Consider the following 25,227-nt stretch of genomic DNA (forward strand, 5'->3'; position numbering starts at 1 on the left):
TAATTAGGCTGTTTAACACACCTCCTCATCGTTTTTATTTTATATTTAAAGAAAATTTTTCTTTTCTTTTTCATCTTGAAGGCTGCCCTCAATTTCAGGTTAGATTTATCGACAAGTCTATCGTATTTATAGACAAGAGCTTATTAGCTCAATTCACGGAAGATACGACATAAACATGAGTATACAAACAAATAAAACTCAAGATGGTGAGATATTGAATAAACTGAAAACATAATGAAGGGACAAAGATTAATAAACTAATAATATTTCAATTATGTTATTAATTATAGATTATAATCTTTAATTATTTGTTATTAGCTTCAGTCTAAAGTGTATGATTTAGACCACAAAATGTTTATAATACCAAATAGGTCAACATTGAAGTCTGTTTGCATTTACTACAAATTACTTATATTTTAGAGCTAATCGGTATTTTGAAACAAAAATAATAATAATTATTATTTAACTATCATTAATGATACTTGGGTTATAGTACATGCTATACATGTGGTCTGTAGCAGACACTACAACAACTGTAAAGTGTAGTGAACTAAAAGTTGTTAATTAGTTAAAAGTGTTGGAGAGAAAATTGTATCATCTTGCGGATATTAGAGGCTCTAGTCGTAAGGGACACATTAGTCTCCTTCTTATCCCTTCTCAGTAGTTCCCCCATCCCTTTTCTTTCTTTGGCTTATTATAAGAGTTTTACAAAATATTAAAAAGGATAGTATATGAGAGAAAAATGTTAGTCGATTTGGATGCTGAATGACTCTAATGAGGTAATGAAGGATCGAGCCTGATTGATGCAAAAGATGTTTCCGAATCCCTGGGTCTAAAATTAAAATTTTTTAAAATATTCTTCAAATCGTTCATCCTTAAAGGAATAGCTGCCTCGCAACCATTGCTATCTTAACTTATACTTTTAATACAACTAAATTATAATTCGAATCATTTACAGTGATTGAATACGAAAAAAGAAATTTACCTGAAAAAAAAAGAAGAAAAAACCCTTTTGGGTTATGTTTCTTTGTTTAACCTGACTCGCAGCTAGCTCTTGGATGTTTTTTTTTATTAGCTTTTAAGCCTAAAATTCAGAAACACCAAATAATTGATGGCCTAATGCTACAATTAGTTTAATGTGTTTAACCATTATTTAATTAGCTTAATCATTAGTTAATGTGGATACAAAATGTTATTACTACCGATAGTGTACGAAAAACACCAAAAGGATATACAAAACACAGCCGACACGTGACTTGAAATTATACCAAAAACTGTATCGGAACCAAAACGTCGATGTGAAATCGAGATTATTATTAGGTTCAAGAAAAAATTTTGGCATTGTTCTATTAATGCTAAAAACATATTTTAACCTAAGAAATCATGGTGATGAACGCGGCCTATTTTGTCGGTGAACATACATTCGTTTCTTTTTTTCTTCTAATTAATTTAGTGTATTTCTGCGAAACCAGATCATAGGCTTGTTGAGTCTTAGTTCAGCACCAAGGTATCGTAAGTTCAAGTTTATTACCCTTAGTTCCCGCATGCTGCGATTCGTGTAAAAACAAAATTCGAGCTACGCCTTAAATACATAGAAAAATAGCACAAAAAGACTAAAAATCGCAGGCATAATGCATAGAAATCGCAAATACCCTCACCTTTCCTTGTTTAATTTGACTCTAAACACATTTGCAGCTGTTATACTTTCATTAATACAACGAAATAATCAACAAACCAATGGAATTGGTTAGAGATCTAACAGAAATAATCTGTTTTTAATAATTCGCACATTTATTTTAGTTTTTCGCAAGACTTGTCATAGGTGATGGAAAACTACAACGCATGCGGATCTGGGTTACTCCCGCAAAATGCTGGTAAAAAATCTTTCGTAATCCGCAGAATCGCAGCGTTCTCCCCAAAAAGCAGAGTGGGAAAACAAGGGTCCCAGGTAATACTGTATCTCAAATATCTATTTGATTGTTTTTCATTTGAACACTCATGTCCAAGTTCTTGCATTTATTCGAATTTAAGTTCTACTGTAAGTAAGTAAGTAAGACGGCACTAGATCCTTAAGGTCCAAACCGGCGTTGTTGATCTCTGTTTCATGGCCCTTCAGCCAGGAAGTGCAATGGGGAGTTGGGGGCCAACCATCCTGCGCTTTCGTACACCCTTCCTGCTTACCTTCCTCAGATTTCTCCAGGTACCCAATTAGAGCTGGGTCGACTTTCGCTGGGCTTACAGAGTCGCGCCACTGACCCCCGTCCCAAACTAAATAACTGGTCACAACTAGGATTGAACCCGTGCCCCTTGGACACAGAATTCCCAAACCAGCACGCCAACCACTCAGCCACCGTATGATTACTAATGTATGATTTCAAAAATGAACATCCGATATTTTCGTTTTCGACTGGCGATAATTCAATAAACCATGATACAGCACACCTCTGGAAACTTTTTTTTCGCTTACCTTAAAGTAGAAAGAGTTTCATCAACCGATGCGGGTGATATGGCGCATATGATGGCTGTCCTTGCGTTGCCACCCAGCGAATTGCGTAGGATATGTGTGAGTTTGTTGTCTCTGAAATTTACGTGCCTGCAAATGAAATCACCAAATTGGTAAAAGGAAAATATCATGGGTAAGGAAAGATTAATAATTAAAGAAAAAGTAAGATCTCAGATAACATTGCCCAAATATACAAAAAAGCAAGGAGAAAACAAACCATTAACCAAACTTTAACCAAACTTGGTTAAAAAGAAAACCATTAACCAAGTCCTTTTTACAATTAAATTGGTCTTTATTTAAATTGCATAGAAATTTTGTTCTCTTTAAAGTTTAATTATGTTTCTTCGTGGTTTAGTTTTACTTATTCTTAACACATACAGATTGCATCTTTATATAATGAAAACATTATTTTGCTTCATTGTTTAGAATTTAAGGTTGTCTCTCCAATTGAAAGATATGAACATTACTTATCTCTATAAATGTTAGTATATAATATGCATTTATCTCTATAAGTATTAATATATAATATATATTTATCTCCATAAATATTACTATATAATATACATTTATCTCTATAAATATTAGCATCTCATATAAGTGTTATAATGTATAGCATTATAAAGATTACATTATAACGATTAGAATATTATTATTATTGATATAATAATTAATAAAATATAATAATTTATATAATATAATATTATTATTATTATTAATATAATAATTATGTTATTAACATTATAAAGATTAGAATATTGGAAGCTACAGTGATGACAGTGGTCAAATATGGCTCTGAAGCATGGGCACTCCGAAAGGCAGATGAAAATTTACTAGATGTTTTCCAGAGAAATTGCCTAAGGATTGTTCTGGGTACCCGGCTGACTGACCGTATTTCAAACAGTAGGTTGTACGAAAAGTGTGGTTCAATCCCGCTTTCTGGGGCTATAATGACGAAAAGGTTGAGATGGCTAGACCACGTTCTACGGATGAAGGATGACATATTACCGAAGATTGTCCTTTTTGGCCAACCGTCTGGTGCTACACGGAAAGCAGGTTGTCCTTGTCTGGGTTGGGAGGATGTCATAAATAGAGATTTAAAGGAAATGGGAAATTCTTGGGAGGGTGCAAAGAGGGAGGCTTTAAATAGATTAGGTTGGAGGAGGAGCGTGCGTAGCTGTGTTGGCCTCAGGCGGCTTGGTGCTGCAGTGAGTTATTAGTAGTAGTAGTAGTAGTTATAATGTATAAAATATGATATACTTTTTATATCTCATTAAAATTATATTAGATGTAAGTAAGTAAGTAAGTGCTTTTATTACCCGAAAATTCACTAGATTTACATCGGAGTACGACAAAACTACTGACACATGACAGCTAGCCACGGGTTCGTCCTTCCCTTAGCCTTTTCCAGGAAGTTCTCTACGACATAGTTAATGCAAACTGTTGGATCGGACACTCCGTATTTATGCATGATATACGAGTTCTTCGTCCACGGAGGAAGTCTCAGAAGGAACTTCGCGAATCGAAAAAACAGAACTCTTAAAAAACAGAAATTTAAAAAAACAGAAGGATCTGCGCATGCGCCGACGAGTCAAACGCCCGGCTTACATCAAAAGAGCCAATAACTAATGGGTCATCCGTTGCCTCAGAATCAGACAAAATAGTAGCAAGGGCGAACAGAGCATCAGCGCAACCAAGACCTACCGTAAAGCCAAACTGGTAGTTTGGCATTTGGCAACAGTTTCTAACATTCGGCAATATAAGCATTTCAAAAAGCTTACATAAAACTGGCGACACAGTAATTGGGCGATAGGAGGAGCATATATTAGCTGGCTTCCCTTTTTTCAGGATGGGCGTAAGTTGTCCTCTACAGAAAACATCGGGCACAATACCGACTACGAATATGATCTGGTACAATAATGTTAACATTTCATATAAAAGACGAGTACCATTCACAAGGTGAAGTGCACACAAACCGTCGACTCCGCGCGATTTTTTCTTTTTCAATTTAAAGACATTTGCAGTTACATCTGAAACAGTTACGGTAAAGTCAAGAAAATTCGAATTTGATAACACAGATTCAATTTGAGAGATATATGGCCTTGCTACACTGGGATCTAGGGCACTAAATTCGCTCGTATAGTAGGCTTGCCAGTCGTTTGGGTCACAAGGCATGGACTTAGGCGTTTGTTGGCGGTCTTTCATGCGATCTTTCCATAGACGACTTGGATCGTTGATTATTCTCTCTGTATATTCATGTTTCACATTTGTAAGATGCTGCTTGAGGGCTTTCTCAAATTTACGTTTTGGGTGTTTACGGAGACAATTCAACACGCCGGATTTTGGACGACCGCCTTCCCTCCATACCGAGAACCAAAACTCAGCATCTTGACACGCTTTCACAAGCTCCCGATTCTTTGAGAACCCAGGGATTTCAGTATGTTTACGAATTTTCCTAGCGGGAACAGCAGTCTTTTCTGCGGTTAGTAGTGCATGGGTGATTTCAGCACAAAAGTTATTGACCTGTATTTTAGTTTCTTGGATATTCCTTTGCACGTTGGCTAGTAGGAGATTATATGGTACATTGATCTTCTGCAGCGTCTTGTCGAGCACTGTCTGATAAAGAGGAAAGTCGGCCTTTAACCAATCCTTTATTTCGTACCACTGTGAAGAACTTTTTTTCTTAGGAATACACACATTAACACATGCTTCAATGGGGATATGGTCGGTGGAGTGACTTCCCATTAGCACGCTAACTGTGCCACTCACGTTTAATGTGCATGCGACATGGTCTATATTTGAAACTGAACCACTAGTGTGTACGAAAGTAAAATCATTGTCTTTTGGAAGCACACGATACCGATTTTCCAATATGCTTAGGATCAACTGGGACCGAGGAGACGAGTCGTCGGCTAGATCACAGTTGTAGTCTCCGATTGTAACGCATTCCAGTTTGGACAACATAATGGTCTTGAGGCACTTCGCAAGAGCACGCACTGCCTTTGAAAATCGGTTATCTGATTCTTCGTCGCTGTAGTTTGTGGGGAGGTAGACACTGACGATCACAAGATTCCCAGCTCTTAAAACCATAAAGTTTTCAGCTGTATGAAGACTCTCGGAATCAACTGCAGAGCTACATACGATCGCTAGTCCGCCAGAGGGTCTTCTACGTTGACGAGACTTTGCTGGGACAAAATAAAATGTATGATCGTCTGAAAACTTGAGCAGGCTGAAACTATCACTTGTCAGCAGATGTTCTTGGATGCATAGAATATTGCCTCGCCGCCATAATTCTTCAATTAAGGGGATTCTGTGAGACACACCTCCGTTCAAGTTCCACGACACGATCTTAGTACTTGCATGCTGTTCATTCATCGGAGCGTTTTTGCTTTCCAATTTGCTTTTTCATCTCAGGACATTGGAATGACTGACAGGTATGTTTTGTCGATTTACATGCTGCACAGCCAATTGGATTCGTGCAGGGGGTAGTAGCATTTGACGTATGGCCAAGGACACCGCAACGGGGACAAACCTGGGGAGCGGAACACGCTGCTGAAATGTGACCGAATTTCTGGCATTTATAGCATCGTTTCGGAAGGTACACAAACTCTTCAATCGGAAAACGTTCAAACTCTAGTTTTGGCAGACTTTTCATGGCCAGACCTAGCTGATAGACTACTTATAGGTTCGACTTCTACCACACTGCTCTGCCCTTTCGCAGCCTGAAACGCAGTTTTTCACCTTATCGGCATCATATGTAGTCGGAATGTTTTTGATCACACCTATAAAAACTGGGGATTTCACACTAGCTTCTACACTTTGCGACTTCTGGTTGATAGAAGAGGCAATGCTGTTTGCCTTGACCTTCGTTTTAACTGCAAGTCGCCATTCAGATCGACTTCTTTTCAATTCACCATCATCGACTGACAGGTCTTCTCCACACATACTCATCAAAAATTGTTTTCGTTCCTCCGGCGTGGTAGTGGGTTCTTTAAAACTACGGAATAGGGTAATGGAGAAAGTCTATCTGGTGCAGGATTGGGTTGGTTTCCGACACTTACAGATTTGCCGGGAGGTCACGGGATTGGGACTTGGTTGTAGCGCTCAAGAAAACCCGAGAACTGCCGTCGCATTTCATTCACTGTCGATATGACACATGCGCCTACTTCTGCTCCACTGGCCAGTACTTCTTGAGGATCAAATATAACGAACTTGGGAAGTTCTATTCTTTCTTTAGCGCATCTTGCAAAAAGTTTAGCAATATCCATTAAATTGTCCTCATCTTGGACGCATTTCGTAAATCGATCACCAGTTTTGGCCTCATTGAACGCGATATGTAGTTCAACACAGGATTTAGTATTATAGTCTCCCCCATGCTTGAAGCAAGTTACTGAAATCACCCAGGAACAAGGGAAGCGTAAGGACCCCCTCACCTATTCCCCGCAATTTACGGGTAACTGAATACCGGCGGGTACAGTACGGCGCTTCAGGGGGGTTCCTTCCCCTCTTCTGAGAAAAAATCAACACCTTAATGAAATGGAAACAAAGATGGCGCTCTATGAATTTTGCAATATAGATGGCGGGCCAGTCTACTTTAGAAAAAAGATGGCGCTAATAAAAGTACCCAGAGAGAAAGATCTATTCTAGGAACTGGAGAAAATCTCTCAAATAAATTTAACTATACATCTATCATTAGAGGGTATATATCAATATGAAGATATCCTCAAAGCAATGCAATAGCCTTATCCCATTAACAGCAAACAAGCAAATTCAGCTGCAATAACTCTGGCAAATAAGGTCTTTTTCTTTAGAAATTTAACTATCTAATTCTTTAAAATTATAACTGTATAATATATAAATATTATTTATCTACGAGTCTAAATATTATTTTGGTTGACTGCTCAAGATTTGAGATTGTCTCTCCAATTAGGCGAGTTGAATTATTTATTTTGCTGTGATTCTATTAATAAGACCATCGGTCTTGTGCATCTGTTACTGCGAAAGCTTATCCAGAAAGGGGCTTAGGGGTTGGAAACCCCACCCCTAAAAAAAAAGTGTTAGTCGAACCCATAAAAACGCAACGAAATGAATATAACATTTCTGTTATGCATTTTTAACGTTTTTTAAACCCCCCCCCCAAAAAAAAAAAAAAAATATTTTAGTGCCCCTCTCCCTCAAAAAATCCTTACATACCCACACAAACCCCACCCAGCAATGGATTTCCCATATGATCAGGGATCGGCAAGTAATACTGGAGTTAAAAAGAAAAAAAAATCACAGACTTGTCGAAATGGTTGCCCTCCAAAGAGGGGTAATTTTTCCGTTTTATGTGGGACCCTATCACGAACAGTCTAAGCAGGCTATCAGAAGGGCATTCCGAGTACACTCAAGTCTACGCTGATAAATATCCAAAATTAAATTTTCTGTAATTACTTACAATAGATTCCCGCAATTTTTTACAAGATTACTCTGTTTTCAAGATAATTTACCGGGGGCTTTTCTTTCCCGTTTCTCAATGCTGCTGGAAAGCGACACAAAGAAGATAAGGAGATGAAGCTATGAGAAGGCGAACAAAATCTGCACAGAAAGGTGAGGTACAACGAAACAAAAGAAATGATTCAAGAGTTGGACCCCAAGCTGACAAAACATCTATTATGACTTAATAGGCCTGAAATACGAATGGTTATGGAAACAATTGCACTGAGAATGCTCAGGGAGTCATCGTACCAAACAGGAATAGCTAGTTCCCTGGTTTGCGAAAAATGCTATATGGCTGTAGAAACAAAAAGGCATCTGATGGAAGAATTTCCGGTCGGTATTAGAAGCCAGTTGGAGATATTTTATCAACTGAATATTAGGCTGAAAAACACGATATGGGTGTAGAAACAAAAAGGCATCTGATGGGACAAATTCCGGTCGGCATTAGATGCCAGTTGGAGATATTTTATCAACTAAATGTTAAACTGAAAAACACGATATGGGTGTAGAAATAAAAAAGCATCTGATGGGAGAACTTCCGGTCGGCGTTGGAGATATTTTATCAACTGAATATTAAGCTGAAAAACACGACATGGGTGTAGAAACAAAAAGACATCTGATGGGACAAATTCCGGTCGGCATAAGATGCCAGTTGGAGATATTTTATCAACAAATTATTAAGCCGGATGACACAGTTAGTGATGGTAATGCCCGACAGTTTGCAAAATACATGGTATAGATATGAAACTAAACATCCCTCCTCCCTTTCCACTACCATAAGTAGTTTTGTTTTTGCATGTGGAGGTAAAAGGCGTTTGTGGTCTGGGCCTCGACTCAGTTTGGTAATAACAATAAGCTATATAGGACTGAATTCAAATACCAAACATAGAAAACGAATATTATTTCGTAGATGTCTTTGTCGTGATAATAATTAATGCACAGAAAAATGAAAACAATGCAGATTATAAACTCATAGGTAAGTTGTAACTTCTTAACGAAAACCTTAAATGTCTTTTAATAACATATTGAGAAAGCCCGTCGGATATTTTTCCTTTTTTTCTGAATAAAGGATAAGTCAACAGATATAAGGTGATATCTAATTAAACAAAGAATTTGGTTAATTAGCTCTATTACTATCTACCTTAGTTCAGCCCTAGGAATGACGCATGGACAGATGATAGATACACTTATCTATCAACAAATGGACTAACCTCATTTTTATACGATCCTAATAAGGGCTTATGCCAATTTGCCTCTCACTCACTCGGACTATCTGTCTTGGCTTTTTCTACAATTAGCCATGGCTTGATGCCTACAACTACTTGATTTTAATTCAAGTAGATTTTGAACCAAAATCAAGCTGTTGTGGACGTCAAACCATAGGTAATTGTAGAAAAAGCCAAGACATATAGTCCGAGTGAGTGAGAGGCAAATCTGGCATAAGCCCTTATAAGCACCTTGATTTTAAAAACATATTGAGACAGCCCGACGGATATTTTTCCTCTTTTTTTTCAAATAAAGGATGAGTCAACAGATTTAAGGTAATAGCTAATCAAACAAAACTGAAAATGCAGCGAGACCTAAAACCAAGCCGAAAAAATTACCTCTCATTTTTACTCAGTTGGTCAATAACCTTTCCCAGGGCGCTGAGACTAACGTTGATGGCACACCCTTCTTTGAATCTTCCGCCGGTGGCTCCTGTTTGATTGACTTTTTCAGACCCAGCCAAATCAACTAGATTTAGATGAGAGAGTTGAATGGCGATTTCATCGCTACCAGTCTCACAGCGACTTCTGCTCTCAATAATCTGAAAAAAGGATGAGTCATACTTCAGTATCGCAGAACATAGGTAGAAAGTAAATGACCAACCCTTAGAGGAGATGGGATTTGGGAAGTTTTTACCTATTGAGATGGGGTACGGGGGAGGATTCTAACTCGAAAGAAGTTGATTATGAGATCACTAGTTTTCAAAATCTCTGGGAGTAAAGAAGGGAACTTCACAAACAGCAGAAAAAACAGCTTTATAGTGTAAAAGGGTGCTGAAAAAAAAAGAAACTGTACGACCTTCCACATCACGATAGGAACCGAACAAGTATTACTGCAAATAACGTAAGGTGGTTATTCGCAACAAGCCATGTATTAACGTACGAAAAATGTCGTTCAGTCCCGACTTTTAGGGCTACAATGAGACACGTTCTGAGGATGAAGAGTGACAGATTACCAAATATCCTTGTCGGCCAACCGTCTAGGGTAAATGAAAAGCAGTTCGTCCCCAAATGGGGTGGATGGATGTCACAAGGAAAGATTTAAGGGAAATGACAGCTTCTTGGGAGGATGTAAAGAGGGAGCCTTTGAATAGATCTTCATGGAAAAGGAGCGTACGTAGCTGTGTTGGCCTCAGACGGCATGATGCTGCAATGAGTTGTTAGTAGTAGTATGAATTAACGGCAAAAAGGTGTCGGCCTTAAATATTCAATGGAAGACAAAGCTGGCTTATAAGACTGGTAGTGAAATTTTCTCGAATGTCTCGTAATTGAAAATTACCTGTAATTAATTGTGGTAATTGCAAAAAAGCAAGGTAATTGGATATTGACTATACTTCCATTGTCTTATAAACTTATCTTAATAAACTGTGTCTTGGTTATGGTTAGACATAGACATAGACATTTTTTTTATTTTCATCCAAAACATATAAAATAAACAAAAAACTTACCATTAACGGCCACTCTTAAGACAAAAGAGTCCTGGTTTAGCAAGCTTTCAAAATATTATCCCCTACAAGAAAGTTAAAAAAAAACATAAAGGAAACGTAAAGATTGTTTAAAGTCAAAAATATAATAATTTGAATTTGGCGCCAAAAACCTTTCGCAAAAGCACTTTCCGCTAGTAGCCTAGATTTACTTTCCCGGGTCTAGCCAATTCTTGTCTTCTCACGAATATCAGTCTAGTAGCTTCTCGCTAGTCGCAAATATCAAATGCGAAACCAAATCAGTTTCGCTAGCCGGTTCACGAATAGCACCATACACCACAACTGCTATTCAACTTAACACAAAAAACGTTAGCCGACAACGGATAGTAGATAGTAGGATAGCGGAGCTCGTGGGTCTACTTTAAAATATTATGTTCCTGCCCGATGTCATTTACAGATGTCATTACGATGTCATTGCAAACTTTGTGTGCGGTGATTAATCTGGTTTTTGTCCAACGCGGAAGAAACCACAAAGAATTACAAATCATTATTTTTTTTAAATAATTTGACTCCCAATTCTTTCCTTTTAGGTGATTTTTAGATCTTTGCAGAAGTAACTTTTTCGATAAAAAAATTAGGATATGAACAAAAAAAGACGGAAATTCTATAACTTGATTTAAAACATCAATAAAAAAAAGACAAAATCCCCCATCCCCCCAAAAAATCCAAACAAATGTAGCCTACTAGTCCAATAAACGAGGGAAACCTATATACAAGAGATACTTACGATTCTGAATATAGTGTGCGACCGAGAACTCCTCTCGTTCATGTTTGTACACGCTATGTGACGAAGTTTTTCACCCTTTTTCATAACGTCTATTACCTATGAACAGAAACAATTAATAGAAGAAAAAAGAGCTAGAAAACAGCATAATTAAATTAAAAAAAATTGGCAACTGGCGATACTGGGAATAAATTGTTCTTAGTCTTGAAAATTATCATTATTAAGACACATATTATTATATATGTAATAAAATTCACTCTTCAGAAAAGCATAGGGTCATTGTTGAAGACAAAAAGTAACAGCTCAAAAAAAAAAAAAGAAAAAAAAAAGAAAAGAAAAATCGGCGTGCCTTGTTTACCTCTCATTCCAGACAATCTAATGATAATCCTATGCCAATTTTAAATTCTTGGTCGACCTGCCTGGGACTCAAGGCAGGCATGACTTATTAAAAGATAACAAACAAGTATTAGTCCAATAAGAGAGGTAAGCTCACTCCCGCTATTACCCGTGCCATTTAACAAAACACTTGGAAAACTATAGGTTCTATGAATATATTAGCTCTATGACGATCTATCTACCTTAGTTCTACTGCCCTAGGAGTGAAGCATGGACGGACAATAGATAGACATATCAAATAACAAATGAACTAACATCATTTTTATACAATCCCAATAAGGGGGAGATTAATGCAAGAATTGTCTCTAACTCAATTGAACTATCTGTCTTGGCTTTTTCTACAATTAGCCATGACTTGATGCCCACAACTATTCCATTTTAATTCAAATTAATGTGTTAATAAATTGAATAAAACATTCTCTGTCTGACACAAAAGGTCTGTCCGAGTGCACCTTTAGTTTTATTATGATGAAGGATCAACCCTAAGCAATCTCAATCATCAATAACAATTCCACAATTCATTCCCCAGACATCTTTCTTCTCAGATTCCCAAGTGAAAACGGGCACGTAAGCTAAACAAAATGCATCTTCTTCCATACTGTCACACACACAACCATAAGTAAAGGGCTCCAACGCTACCATATTTTTTTATTAATTTGAGCTGAAGCACTAGACTTATGTTTAGCAGTCTTCGTGAATAGGCCTTATCTTCTCCCTTCAAAGTACTAGTAACAAGAATCAACTAAAAGTGAATCCATTAAATTGGCACAGATTCCCGTCAAGTGTACGGTTCGACTTCTTAACTAGTCAAAGAGAAGGGTTGTCCTTGTATTGTAAACAATCATTTTACTTTCCAGATTTGCGTGAAACAGGCACGAATTCTCGGAAGCTCTATGTTCAATCCTCCCTGCCTTGGAATTTACAGTCTTTAGTTTCATACTTTCCATTAGTCTGCATACAATTCGCCACCAACTTCATACTATTTCGACAAATTTGTGCCTTGATACTTTTTGAAACCATTCCTCATTTCGCCCCTATTAATATAGTCGGTCTGTGCCCGGCGTTCTGAACTTTTGCCCGAAAAGTCCATTAGTTACCCAACTGACAGTGAGCTCCCAAGCAAATAATAAATCTGAGCTCCTCTGCAACTCCTCCCTATTTGAAGCTTCAGTCATTACTTCCTCTCACAAAACTCCACCTCCTTTAATTATTTTTACTACCAATTCCTGTCACCATTGAAGACATCCTACATTTCGGTTGACACCAGTTGGATTGCCACAAATCACAATTTTTCCCTATTGTAAATCGTACAATTATCATTTATCTGTAAAAGATAGCCTAACCATTTTGACTTCTCCATTATAGATGAGCCGCAGAATGATGGAATGAGCCACGTTTTTGTGCAGCTTTTTGTATGATGTGTAGTCACTCAAGCCAGTCCTAATCTAAAAAAACTTCCAAGGAGAACATCTGGCATTTCTTCTCTTTTTTTCCAATGAAGTTTAAAAACAAAATCAAGCAAAAAAAAAAACAAAAAAAAAGAACAGGACTTCAATCTTCCCTCTGATAAAACATATCTGGCAATATATAGCATATAGACACAAATACACAAATAAGATCCTCTCCACTGAGGCCCTCGATTCCAACTACTAAAATTCTATCGTTTTTTCCCTTTTGTAAAAAACTAATATGTACTGAAAACATCAACTTTCAACCTGAAAACAAATCAGTCCTTCATCTACTTTCGAACTGCTCAAGCAGGGTCGTATCCAGTTTTTTTTCTTGGGGGGGGGGGGGGGTACATAACGATTTTTTTGAGGGGGTCACAAGAGGATTTGGGGGGGGGGGGGTACAAAAAAACTTTAAAAACGTCAAAAATATTTAAAAATAAATATATACAAATTTTTGTATATATTTAAAAATATTTAAATATTTAAAAATAACAAAAATATACAAATTTTTGTTATTTTTTTTAGTCAGACAATCATTTAAAGGGGGGATTCGAACCCCCTAAGCATCTCCCTTCTGGATACGGCCTTGTGCTCAATTTTCAGTAACATACTTAAGAACTGTCATTACACTGTTTCTAGAATCCAGGCCTTATTGCTAAGACTTTTCACCTTGTATACAGATCTCTTTCAGTAAAAGGCAAATGACGCTATAGTTTTTAGAATGCTAAGGGGACTGGAGCCCTACGTCTTTTTTTTTGTATTTTTTTCCGTTTGAATTGATTGCTCGTTTTAAATTTTGTTCATTTTATGACTGATTTGTTAATAAATAGCAGGATCTGTTATCTTTACGTTTAATGTGATGATTTATTTGATTTCTGGTAGTTTTGGGGTTCATTAATTTACTGGTAGTCATTTCTATTGTTTTGAGTTTGAATTATTATAAAACTTTATTTCTCCTCGTCTTAGGCTTTAATATGGTTCTATGCCTTTCATTGGAAAGCTCCTTTTTCCAATTATTTTTAAAGTATATTTAGAGAAGAAACACTTCCCTTGGATCCTCTATTCAAACTAAAATATGTTTGCCCTTTTCTGGAAAACTAAAGTGTACTGAGACAAATAAAAATCTGTGCTGAAAATAAATCCCTTCCTCCTTTATTTCTCACCCCTCCCAATTTTTCAGACCATACTTAAAGACAGTCGTTACAGTAGCTTCTAGAATCCTAACCTTAGTTCTGAGACTTTTCTTCCCGTCCTTCTGAACTTTCCAAAACCATCCTGCCCCTTCTGTACTTTCCAAGTCTTCACTTCATCCACCTTCTTTACTATTAATATTACAACCTATTTAGTAAAAGTAATCCGTTTTGGTCAACGTTCTATCTACCTAACATCATTCATCCACTACATTTTTTCTTAGTTCAAGCAACAAAATCTTCTTAACCTTAATTCTCAGATCTGTTCTAACCCATCAAAACCTGTCAAAATTATTGACCACAGTTATATACGAGAGAGACATCTGTGTTTTGAAAAAGTTGTGATTTGGACATTTCATTTGCTTTTCAACTTTAGCCGAAAAAAGGACAACAGGAGAACACAACTTGTACCCCTGGGGCGAATTCCTGTTTTGCAATATTTTCTATTAAAAAAAATTGGTCTTGAAGCCCAGTTAACTTAATTATTCAACTTTTATTTAAGTATAGATATTTTATAATATAAGTATAGATATTTGATATATTATTTATGTAAATATACATATTTTATGGAAGTACAGATATTTATAATTTATATTCGAGGGAAACGGAGCGAACACATTTAAAACTAAAAACGTTTCAAAAGTAAATAAGAAAGCTAATTAAGTTATTGTGTGTAAACTGTTAATAGGTATTGCATTTAGCCATGGCAAAGAAAAGATACAGTATTAGAATAGAGATAGAAACATTAAATAGAGGCCAGATTTTTGCCAGTTGTTGTCTATTTATTCCATTTTCTTATTCTACAGTATATATATATATATATATATATATATATATATATATATATATATATATATATATATTCTAAAATATATTTATTCTAATAATTACTCTAGAATATCTTATTATAAACGTACAGCATGAGTCGCCGTTAATGGCGGAATCTGATCATGAAATTTTTTACTCTGGCGGGCTCTATTCTTTTTTCTATCTCAATGAAAACAAGATATGCCATAAAACATTTAAAAAATCATAAAAGTTAGAACTAATTCTCTACTTAAAATACTAGTTTCATATTCACAAGAAAAAGAAGACTCAACAAAAGCCCTGATACGGTTCTTTATAGAAATACAATGGAATTACTTCTGCTGTTTTGGCAATACATAAGATACTGTTATTTTTTATCTCGTTAAAAGATTCGTTTAAGAACCTTGCAGAGCCAATTTTTCTCCAGAAATAGCTTTTTACACATTAAGTATTTTCTCCGTTTTTCGCTTGCAATCAAAAAATCTCAACAAAATATATCAAAATTTTTGATATAAATGATATATCAAACAAAATAGATTTCTATACTAAAATAGACGCGTAAAAGTCACAGTTTATCGCCTCCAAGACAATTTGATTATACAAATTTGCCTCATGTAGGATTCGCACAAAGTCGCAACAAATTTTTCTTTACATACTTGTAGATAACTTCGAAGACGAAACTGCCTTTCCATGACGAAAATATAACAGTTCAAAATAGGGATGAAACCTTTTAATTGACAGTGAAACAAATAGATTTTTTTAAGTGGATATTTCGGACACATATACAGGGTCCATCATCAGCAGTATATTTGTAGTTTTAGGCATATCGAAAAGAGGAAAAATACATACACTATCAGGAGTGGAGCACATTTCTTCTGATAGCTCCTTAATGACAACTTCGTTGTGAGCATCACTTACTTTGAGTCGAGTGGAGCCTGTCAGCAAGTCAGTTATCTGCTCTTGATAGATCTCAATGAACGAAACTCTGAAAACAACTTGGAAAGATTAACATCTTGAGCGCACAAATAGCAATTTACAGAAACAAAAATAGTTATTTTGAATCTTTCATCCCCCCCCCCCTAACCTCACCAAAAAAAAACTGGAAATACCTTATTTTGGGGCATTTTCACAGAGAAATGCTATTTTTTGGAAATTTCAATCATTATTTTAACGGGCAAATTGGCTACCCACCCCTCACTAGATACTCAAAAACATGTTTTCCCTCTTCCTAATTTTGGTGAATTAGCGCTTTAGCCCCTTCCTCACTTGGGAATCCTTTCTTTTTGGTCTACCAGGCAGCGTCTTTTGATTTACTGGGGTTCGGAAATGAGGTCATCTTTCTCTGCGGTAAATAGTATCCCCAAGTTGGTGTCGTATCTACTGTTCCATTTTTGGTTTATTGTGGTGACTACCTTGAAAAACCGAGAAACTGACCAAGTTTAAACCAAGAAAACTTGGGAACTAACCATTAAAAAAGTCACTAGACTTTCACTTCAAGAAAATTAATTTTATGAATTAAGTTAATTAATTGAATTAATTTTTTTGAAAGTTAAATTAATTTAATTTAACAACTCGAGGGTCATAGTTAATTAATCTTGTAAAAATCAATGAATGGGTAAAAAGGTGGATAAATTGGCAAAACCATCAAAAAGTAACCTATTATATATTTTCTTACTTGATTTTTACAATCGACTTTTACGAGTAAATCCATGAGTCAAGGCCAGCGAAAGACGCTAATATCAAAGAGTCCAGAATCAAAAAGACCTTTGGTTTCTTTTGAGGCATGATTTAATAAAACAAAAATAAATGGCTATTCCTTTTGGCGGATAAAATACAGCCATTACTAAATTTCTTTACAGTTGGGAATACTGTTAAAACTTGATAGGTTTATTTTTGCACAAAATTATTGTTTAACCATGAGAATTAATACATTATTAAATGTATTAATACATTATTTTGTATGGTCCCTCCCAAATACATAATTATAATCTATAAAGAACTGTTTCCTCCTTTTCAGTTCAAAAATTTTGTTCCATCTTCTTTCACATAAATTGAGCCAATTTTCTATATAGCTAAATATAAAAAAGATTGTGACAATTTTCTATATAGCAAAATATAAAAAGATAAAGATTGTCAGAAATACCAGAAGATAGGTAAACGTGCATCCCTTCTCAGAAAAAGAACGATTACTTTTAAGTTTGACAATATAAGGAAGGGGCAGATCCAAAGGGGGGCTGGAGGACCCTCCCCCCCCAAGACTTCTCTGGCACCCTCATTTGTTTTTTTTCTCTTTTTTAACTTTTTAAAATGAAACTTGTCAATTATTGGTCCCTAATCACATTGCCAACCCCCCCCCCCAAGACTTTACTCTAAACATACATTTGATATTGGAGGTATGATTTTTATCCTCCAGAGGTGAAGAGTGAAATTCCGATGACAAATATAAGCAGATAAAATATTATGGGATACATAAGCAAACGTAAGCCTATTTGTAATAATATTGGCTACCCTCTCAGACAATTTTTTTAACCTTTTTGGGTTAAAAACAAACTCTAATTATCGTTTGTTTGTTATAATAAATTTTTCTTTCTCTGTCCAGGACATTCAGGCCTTCAAAAGTTAAAAACAACAAAGATATTTAAAAGATGGGAGATTTAATCCCAAAAAGATTGCTTACATTTTGAAAATCTTCTTTGAACCTACAACTTTTTTTAAAATTCAGTCTCCTTATAAACAGCACTTATTGGAAGAAAATGTTAAAAAGCATGCCGCTTATTGTTCAGAATGTCAAAAAGAGTCCCTTGGTTATTTTTGCCCATTTCAGAGATTTTATAGTAAAAAATAAATTGTAAGACATGTTGTATCTCTTACTTCGATGTTGTTCTTTTAACATGAGCACCACCAAGGATATCCTGGGAAGGGGGAGGCATGTTATTACCAGGAGCTTTATTCTTACCGAAATTTCAATGGGAATGTTTCTCATTTTCCAAGGTTCTATGCCTTCTTGCTTCTAATGAGTGAGACATTGATTGAACCCCCCTCCCCAGCCTCTGTGTATTATAGGATCGTAGCACTGAATATTTGCCTCAAAGAGCGATGTAAATTATATAGTGCTGACCTGAGCAAGTATTCCCGGTCGGGAATACTTTCAATAGCGTCAAATATCTCGTTTACAACGAGTTCCAGGACCCCTCGTTCGGTTTTGCTACCCATCATAGTGTGGGTTTTACCTGAAAAAGAAGATTGTAACAGAATATAAAATTAATGACAAATGGAATAACCACTGGGTCAGGTTTAGCCTTTAAGAAAAGATACACTTGGGTCATTGCAGAAGGAATAACTTTCATCGGACCACTATTTTGGTTTGATTATTTTGTTAATTGTATTTTTTATATTATAATAATTTATTGGATTTATTTACCATTGTTGCTATTTCCCTATAAACTGTGGTTTAAATATTACTGATAATTTTAAAGCGCCGGTACATCCTATTATTTTCAACGGAATTTATGCTAAAGCAAAATATAAAACAGTTATGTAAACATAGGTTTTTAACGATTCGTTCTGAAGTAGCAAGGACAGTGAAAATGAATTTTTATTATTTGAATTGGTTAAATGGTGAACCATATACGTCTTAAGAGATTAGGAAAAACAGAGAATTCAACTTTTAATGAACAACACCTCTTGTGCAATTCTCCAGTTTGGGTAGCAGCAAGCGTCCAATTCATGAATAAAAAAATCAGCCAAAAATATAAGCTAAAAACATATGGTAACACTAGTATCGTCAATTGGGGAGGGGACTATATGCACCCTCTTAGATTTGGAAATATCTTTTTTGACAGAGTATATTTATTGAATATATTTTTTTTTATATTTTCATTGAGAAAGAAGCGACAAATTTATCCCCCTAGATTTTGAAAATATATTTTAGCCCCGCCTAAATCTTTTAGCTTAAGACGATGTACCTTTCCTTTAAAGGTATTGTTGTATTTGATCATCAACAGATTGTTAACGTTTAATTACTAGGGGGGAAAGGCGACGTCAAAGTTAATTCAGTTTTGCTTATGACCTGAAAAACTAATTAACTTAAAACAGCCTCAAGAAAATCTTAGAAACTCATGGTTGTCCGGTACAAATAGACCATAGATCGGTAAAGGGGGCATACATAGAAAAAAATATATATATTTTTTACGTAGAAAAAAAATATATTTTATCTTTGATACTTTAACTTTAGCACTGTTTGAGTCACACAAAAAATTCTCATTTCCTTTCAATTTCTATTCAATTCTATTTCAATTTCTATTTATTCTACCTTTCAATTTCTATTTCTTTTTTCACAAATGGCTTATTAAATTTAAGACATATCAACAATACCAAAAAGATGTACATTAACACACTTCTGTGTTACTACTGCGCCGTATGTTCCCTTAAGAATGGGTGAACCTTTTTAAACATTTGATTTCAATTATATAAAGACTTCCAGGGATCTTTTGTGCTCTTTTTTGAATATGACTATTTTCTGAGTGCAAGTTTTGTCTTTTTTTCCTAATTTAGAATAATAATTTATAATTTTTCTAATTCGCAAATTTAGAGTTTACTGGCTTTAAAAAAAACTGTATATTTTAGTTGTTAATTCCACTTACATCTTTCTGTTCCTTTTTTTGATAAAGGTTTGCAGAGGCGAAGCCGAAATATTCAGGCCTTTTTCAGTTTATGTTATTTGTTATCTCGATTACAATTTTTACGCTTATATATTTCTATATTTACATTTTATTTGTGATACTCAAGATTATTTGTTTGTATAATCCAAATTTTAATGGCCATTTTAAAAATTTTGTGTGCCCCTCTGAAGTGAACTTACCAATCTTTCATATGCTATATTATATCCAGATAATTTTTACAGCATTCAAATTTAAATTAATAAGTATTATAGAACATTTAGTTTGCTTTGTTTTAAATCTAGCTACCAAAATGATTTTTTTTTTCTCATACTGTCTCGTTTTCGGGACAATTACAATTACCAAAGAAAATATATTTCGCTGCCAAACTCTTGGTTAGAACGTAATACGTGATGGGTACATTTTTTTCAAATGGTAGCCAGATGGCATAAAAATGCAGCTGCACAATAAGTGGCTACTGCTGAAATAGCTGATAAACTAGGGTTACCACGCTTTGAAACCACCAGGGTATGAGTGTTGGAAAATTAAGTTATGAAATCAAAACTTCGAAGAAAGTTTTCGCATAAGCATAGAACCTTAACAAAAAATAACTATAAACATAATAAATTTAGTACAAACGTAATACAATCATAACAAAAACTGAAAAGAATAGAATAAATAAGGAATTGAATTAACCAAAATAGAGCGAAGTCAAAACTTAGACGAATATTTACGTACCAGCGTGAAGTTTTTTTAGTATGGAAGACAAAGTAAAAAACTAAGAGGAATAGAATAAAAAAGGAATCAAATTAAATAATAAAAAAGATGCTCGATCAAACTTCTAAAATAATTAAAAGGTAAAAAGCAAAACAATTTTTGCTTAGAAACAAATGAAGCTTAAAGACACTACTTAAGAAGCGAAATTAGCTTCTGTAGATTTGAACATACAAAATACAGTTGCAATTTCAAGTGGATCATTCTAATACAGCAGTTAAGACATATTCACAAATATTATTTTGCTAATAGCGGCATAAAGGCTAACGCTGACTTTGACCCAATCATAGAATTTTCTGATTGGCTAAAAAAAATTGATTGGCTAAAATTAACAGTAGCTAAATCTCGACACTAGTAAATACTTCATTGTGAGAGGATACTTACCAGAGGATGTTTGACCATAAGCAAAGATTGTGGCATTAAATCCGTTGACAGCCGAATCTACTAAAGGTTTAGTGACCTTCTCGTAAACATCCCTGTTTGTGGCCTTCATATCGAACACATGATCTGCAAAATTGATAACATGATAATTACAAACCGACTGAATACATAAGTATATACTTATATTAATAATAATAATTTATTTATAACCCACTGCATAAAACAATGTGAGGATAGTGGAGTAAAAAGAGAGAAAACAAAAAAAACATCATAAAAGAAAACAACACAAGAAAAGAAAACAACACATAGGTACAACAAAATCAAAAGAACAAACGGATGAGAACAAAGGCACAACACAATAAGTACAACAAAATCAACAAGGAAAAGGGTCAACAAAACAAACGGATGAGCCCGTGATATGGGGTAAGCCGTCGATATGCTTGTGCCGATAACTTATCATGAAGCTCCTGCAGTTTTGCGGTTATATCGGGAGCTTTATATTTTCGGATTATTCTCCGATTTCGATACGATAGAGGTAGATAAAGCAGATATTTATAATATTTATGGTAATATCTACATAGTTTACATAAGTCACTCTTTTTCAGTAGAATGAAGGTCTCAGAAAGAAGTACAGAGTGATCACTTGACCAGTAAATAATTTTAAACGTTACATATTCCTTCAGGAGAAACGATAAGATACATTCATTTGCAATAGAGTTCTACTCGATGAAGGTTCAGGAAAGGCAACTTCGAATGGAAGTGATCTGGAATATCACTCACCAAGGCATAGCTCCAAAGAATTTTAGGCATATTCTTCAAGTGCAGCTTTGACCTCAGTCGTTTTCTTCTTAAGAGCTTTGGCTATTCACAGTAACAAAAACACCCCTATGAGAGCCATAGTGAAATAGCCTATAACTCTTGTGACGGTTCTTTGATTTAATTTTTAATATACGTGACAGCCAGACGGGGTATAGGACAAAATTTGCTAGAGCCGTATCTCCAATTTTTAATTTAATCATCTTGATAATAGATGTATTTGTTAAAGACTAAGTTTTTCTGATGAAAGTAAAGAGCGAAGCTGAAACTTAAAACGAACAAAATTACTGTTTCACGGTTTATGCAATATATTTTTGAAAAATTGTTAAAAAAAAACTGGCTCATGATATTTCTTTATATTTACAGAATTCTGAAAACTAGCACTTTACTGAAAACACAAAATTGGCACGACAAAATAGAAATTGAAACAGGAAAACTCTAAAGTGGTCTACAGAAAATAAAAGAGTAACTTATAAAGCTCTCAATAGTCTTTTACCAGCCATGAAATCAAAAATTCTACGATACGATTTTAACTCTAACAACTCTAAAAACTCAAGAAAGCTTAATTTTCAAAAATATGTTGCATAAATAAGCAATAGTTTTTGTTCATTATAGGCTCCAACCTCGCACTTTACTTTCATCAGAAACCGTCATTTTTTCTTTAAATAATTATTTTGTATATTTTTAGGATGTAAAAGTGTTGACAATAAACCTTATAAAGGATATTTTCCGACTTAGGCGAAGAAAATGGGGAACCTAACATGAGTTTTTGGCATTGGTAAAATAACAAGAGCAGTAACTATAAACTAAAGCATCTTATAAAAAAGGCTCCTGTTTATACTAATTGCTTTTTTTAAATCCCAGCTTTATTGCATGATAGATGCATCTAAGACAACAAAGTAGCCTAGAATATTCTGAAATATAACTTTTAAAAGGTTTTCTCGGAAAAATCCTTTTTTGGGCATTTTCAGACAAAATGAAAAAAAGCACATTTTATGTCATACGGTGGCGTTATCAATTCGACTTTATTAGATATCAAAATTGGCTTTTAAATAAGCCCTAAAACAGCTCTCTATCATGTTGCATTTGCCTCCTAGTTTTGCTTGTCATTAGACAATTTATGGAAAATATTAGGGGGACTATTAAAGAGGGAGGATTTAAAACTTGACATCGAGTTTCCAAACCATGGAGATTATTGCAGTACTCATTTCATTCTTCGCAACCTTTCCATTCCAGAAATCAGCTTTTAAATGAGCCCTTAAACAGCTCTGTACGATGTTCCAGTACTCCACGAGCAAAGAAGAAAAAAGAGCAGCAGCAGAGGAAGAAGAAGAAGAAAAAAGACGACACATCAGTGCTACCCATGCAAAAAAGTAATTTTCTTTGTTGTTAAAGGTGGGGGAGGGGGTTTTAAGTTCTTGTACAGGGTTTTCGACAATGGCAATTCCAATTGGGTACCTTTTGTTTGGCTCCACCACCATTTTAGAGTGATTTAGGGCTCTTTTTAAAAATCTCTCAAAATGTATTTTCTAAATAACATTTTACTATTAGAGTTATTCGAAATAATAGCTACCATTCCTAAATCAGCTACAACTGTAAATGATAACGGTTCAAAAAAAAACCTTTTTCTGGGACAGGCCCTTACTAGCAGTGGCGAACACCTTAAACAAATTCAAAGGTCCAAAAATCAAGTATGTAAATATTAAAAAAAAAGAAACTAGATCAAATTTAGTGACCAACCAGAAAACTATAAGCACTAAGTCGCTGCATTAATTATGTTCGGTATAATTAGAGACCTAAAGAACTTCTCTTTATTTCACAATTCATAATAATCTCTAAATACGGTTCATACAAGTTTGTCCAGTCTAGATGTTTAACACTAAGTCACTGAATTAATCATTTTCGATATTTTCAATGCACGTAATAGATTTCTCCTTAGTAACAGAATTAGTTCGTAAACTCGTATTAAATCAAAAATAGGTTTCACATAAGAAGCCTAAATGCAGTTTATATGAAGCCTGAAAAGTACTTTTGAGGCTTCAATCTTCTTCCCCCCATCCGCTACAATACTACAGATTAAAGTTGTTCTGTATTTTCCGATATACGTGCTTTTTGCATTACTAAATAAAAAAAGTGCTACTTTATGTCTGCTGTTTCGAAGGTATTCCCCCCCCCCCAAAAAAAAAAACTCTGCGTACGTGCCTGAGTTGGAGGTGTCGGGATTTTTTCGGGAGGGGGACTCGTACTTTTTTCGTTTTCTTGTCTGTCGTCTGACACGTTCTTGAGCTAGGTAAGAATTACACAAGCTAGAGGACATCAAAATTCTTATTCAGTGAATTCATAAAATTTTACCATTATATCCCAATGCAAAGCTATTATCAAAAACACACTTTAGAATAAAACATATTTTATCACCATTATTGTGACTCTGTTAACAAAAAGGTTGGCCTGTTTGACCTCATTTTGAGTAGTATCATGCAATAGTCTTCAGTCTTTGGAGACACAAAATAGGCCTCTGGGTCGTAAAACACCTTCAAACCGTCCATCCAAGGACCAGCTTTTGTTGGAACTGTAGGTAAAGGTAAAGAAAGGAAGGCGAAAATAATTTTCAACCTGAATGATTGAACCAAGGGGTGCCACTGGCCCCTCCACCCCCTCCATACACCTGAACAGCATGCTAAAAATTTGAAATTCGCGTCGCTTTGCAATGCTTGTCGGCAGTTTCGTTCTGTTTGACGGTTTCACCCAAAAGGTTTACTTTCTGGAGCAGAGACTTTTCCAGAATAATGGTTTAGACATATTGTCCATACATTTAGCTTGGAAATTTTTTCATGGAGCCAACAGCCAGGTTTCCATTTCAATTAGTTCTGGCCATTTAGAAGGCCTACTCTAGGGATTTGGTCTCTGTCTATCTGGATGATATAACCCAACCACCCAAGTCAATTATTAATTCAAATAGAAAGAAGAAAATTTGCTATTGAGCAACTAGAACCAAGGAAATTTCCGTCTGGGTTCAGGTCTACGTCCCTCACAACCCCCAAAATTATGATACTTTTATAAGGTTCCAATAATTTCTTATACTTTCCAAGTGATTCGTCCATTTGTGTTTCAATCTTAAGTTAATAATTGAGAAGCACCTTAGTTGTCAAGCACCTTTGGTACTCAGTTTTAAAGATTGTGAGCAAGCGTTCGATACTGTTGATAGAAGAGCTTTAGCAAAGGTCTTATCCTTGCATGGTATTAAATAAAAAAAAAGTTTTTTTTTTACTGCAAGTAAGGAGCGACACTAAAACTTAAAACGAA

General features: G+C 35.1%; 1 protein-coding gene across 1 annotated transcript in view; it reads right to left on the reverse strand.

The window, feature by feature from the left end:
• Positions 1-25,227, reverse strand: part of LOC136028854 (centromere-associated protein E-like) — a 96,631-nt gene that overhangs the window by 57,236 nt on the left and 14,168 nt on the right. The window contains exons 3-8 of the mRNA XM_065706789.1: positions 21,112-21,234; positions 18,414-18,525; positions 16,145-16,280; positions 11,455-11,550; positions 9,583-9,785; positions 2,468-2,593 (exon numbers count right to left, since the gene is read on the reverse strand). Coding sequence (XP_065562861.1) covers positions 2,468-2,593; positions 9,583-9,785; positions 11,455-11,550; positions 16,145-16,280; positions 18,414-18,525; positions 21,112-21,234 — 796 coding nt within the window. The remainder of the gene's footprint in view (positions 1-2,467; positions 2,594-9,582; positions 9,786-11,454; positions 11,551-16,144; positions 16,281-18,413; positions 18,526-21,111; positions 21,235-25,227) is intronic.

The sequence above is a fragment of the Artemia franciscana genome, chromosome 7 (genome assembly GCF_032884065.1).
Source record: "Artemia franciscana chromosome 7, ASM3288406v1, whole genome shotgun sequence".
NCBI classification, from domain to species: Eukaryota; Metazoa; Arthropoda; class Branchiopoda; order Anostraca; family Artemiidae; genus Artemia; species Artemia franciscana.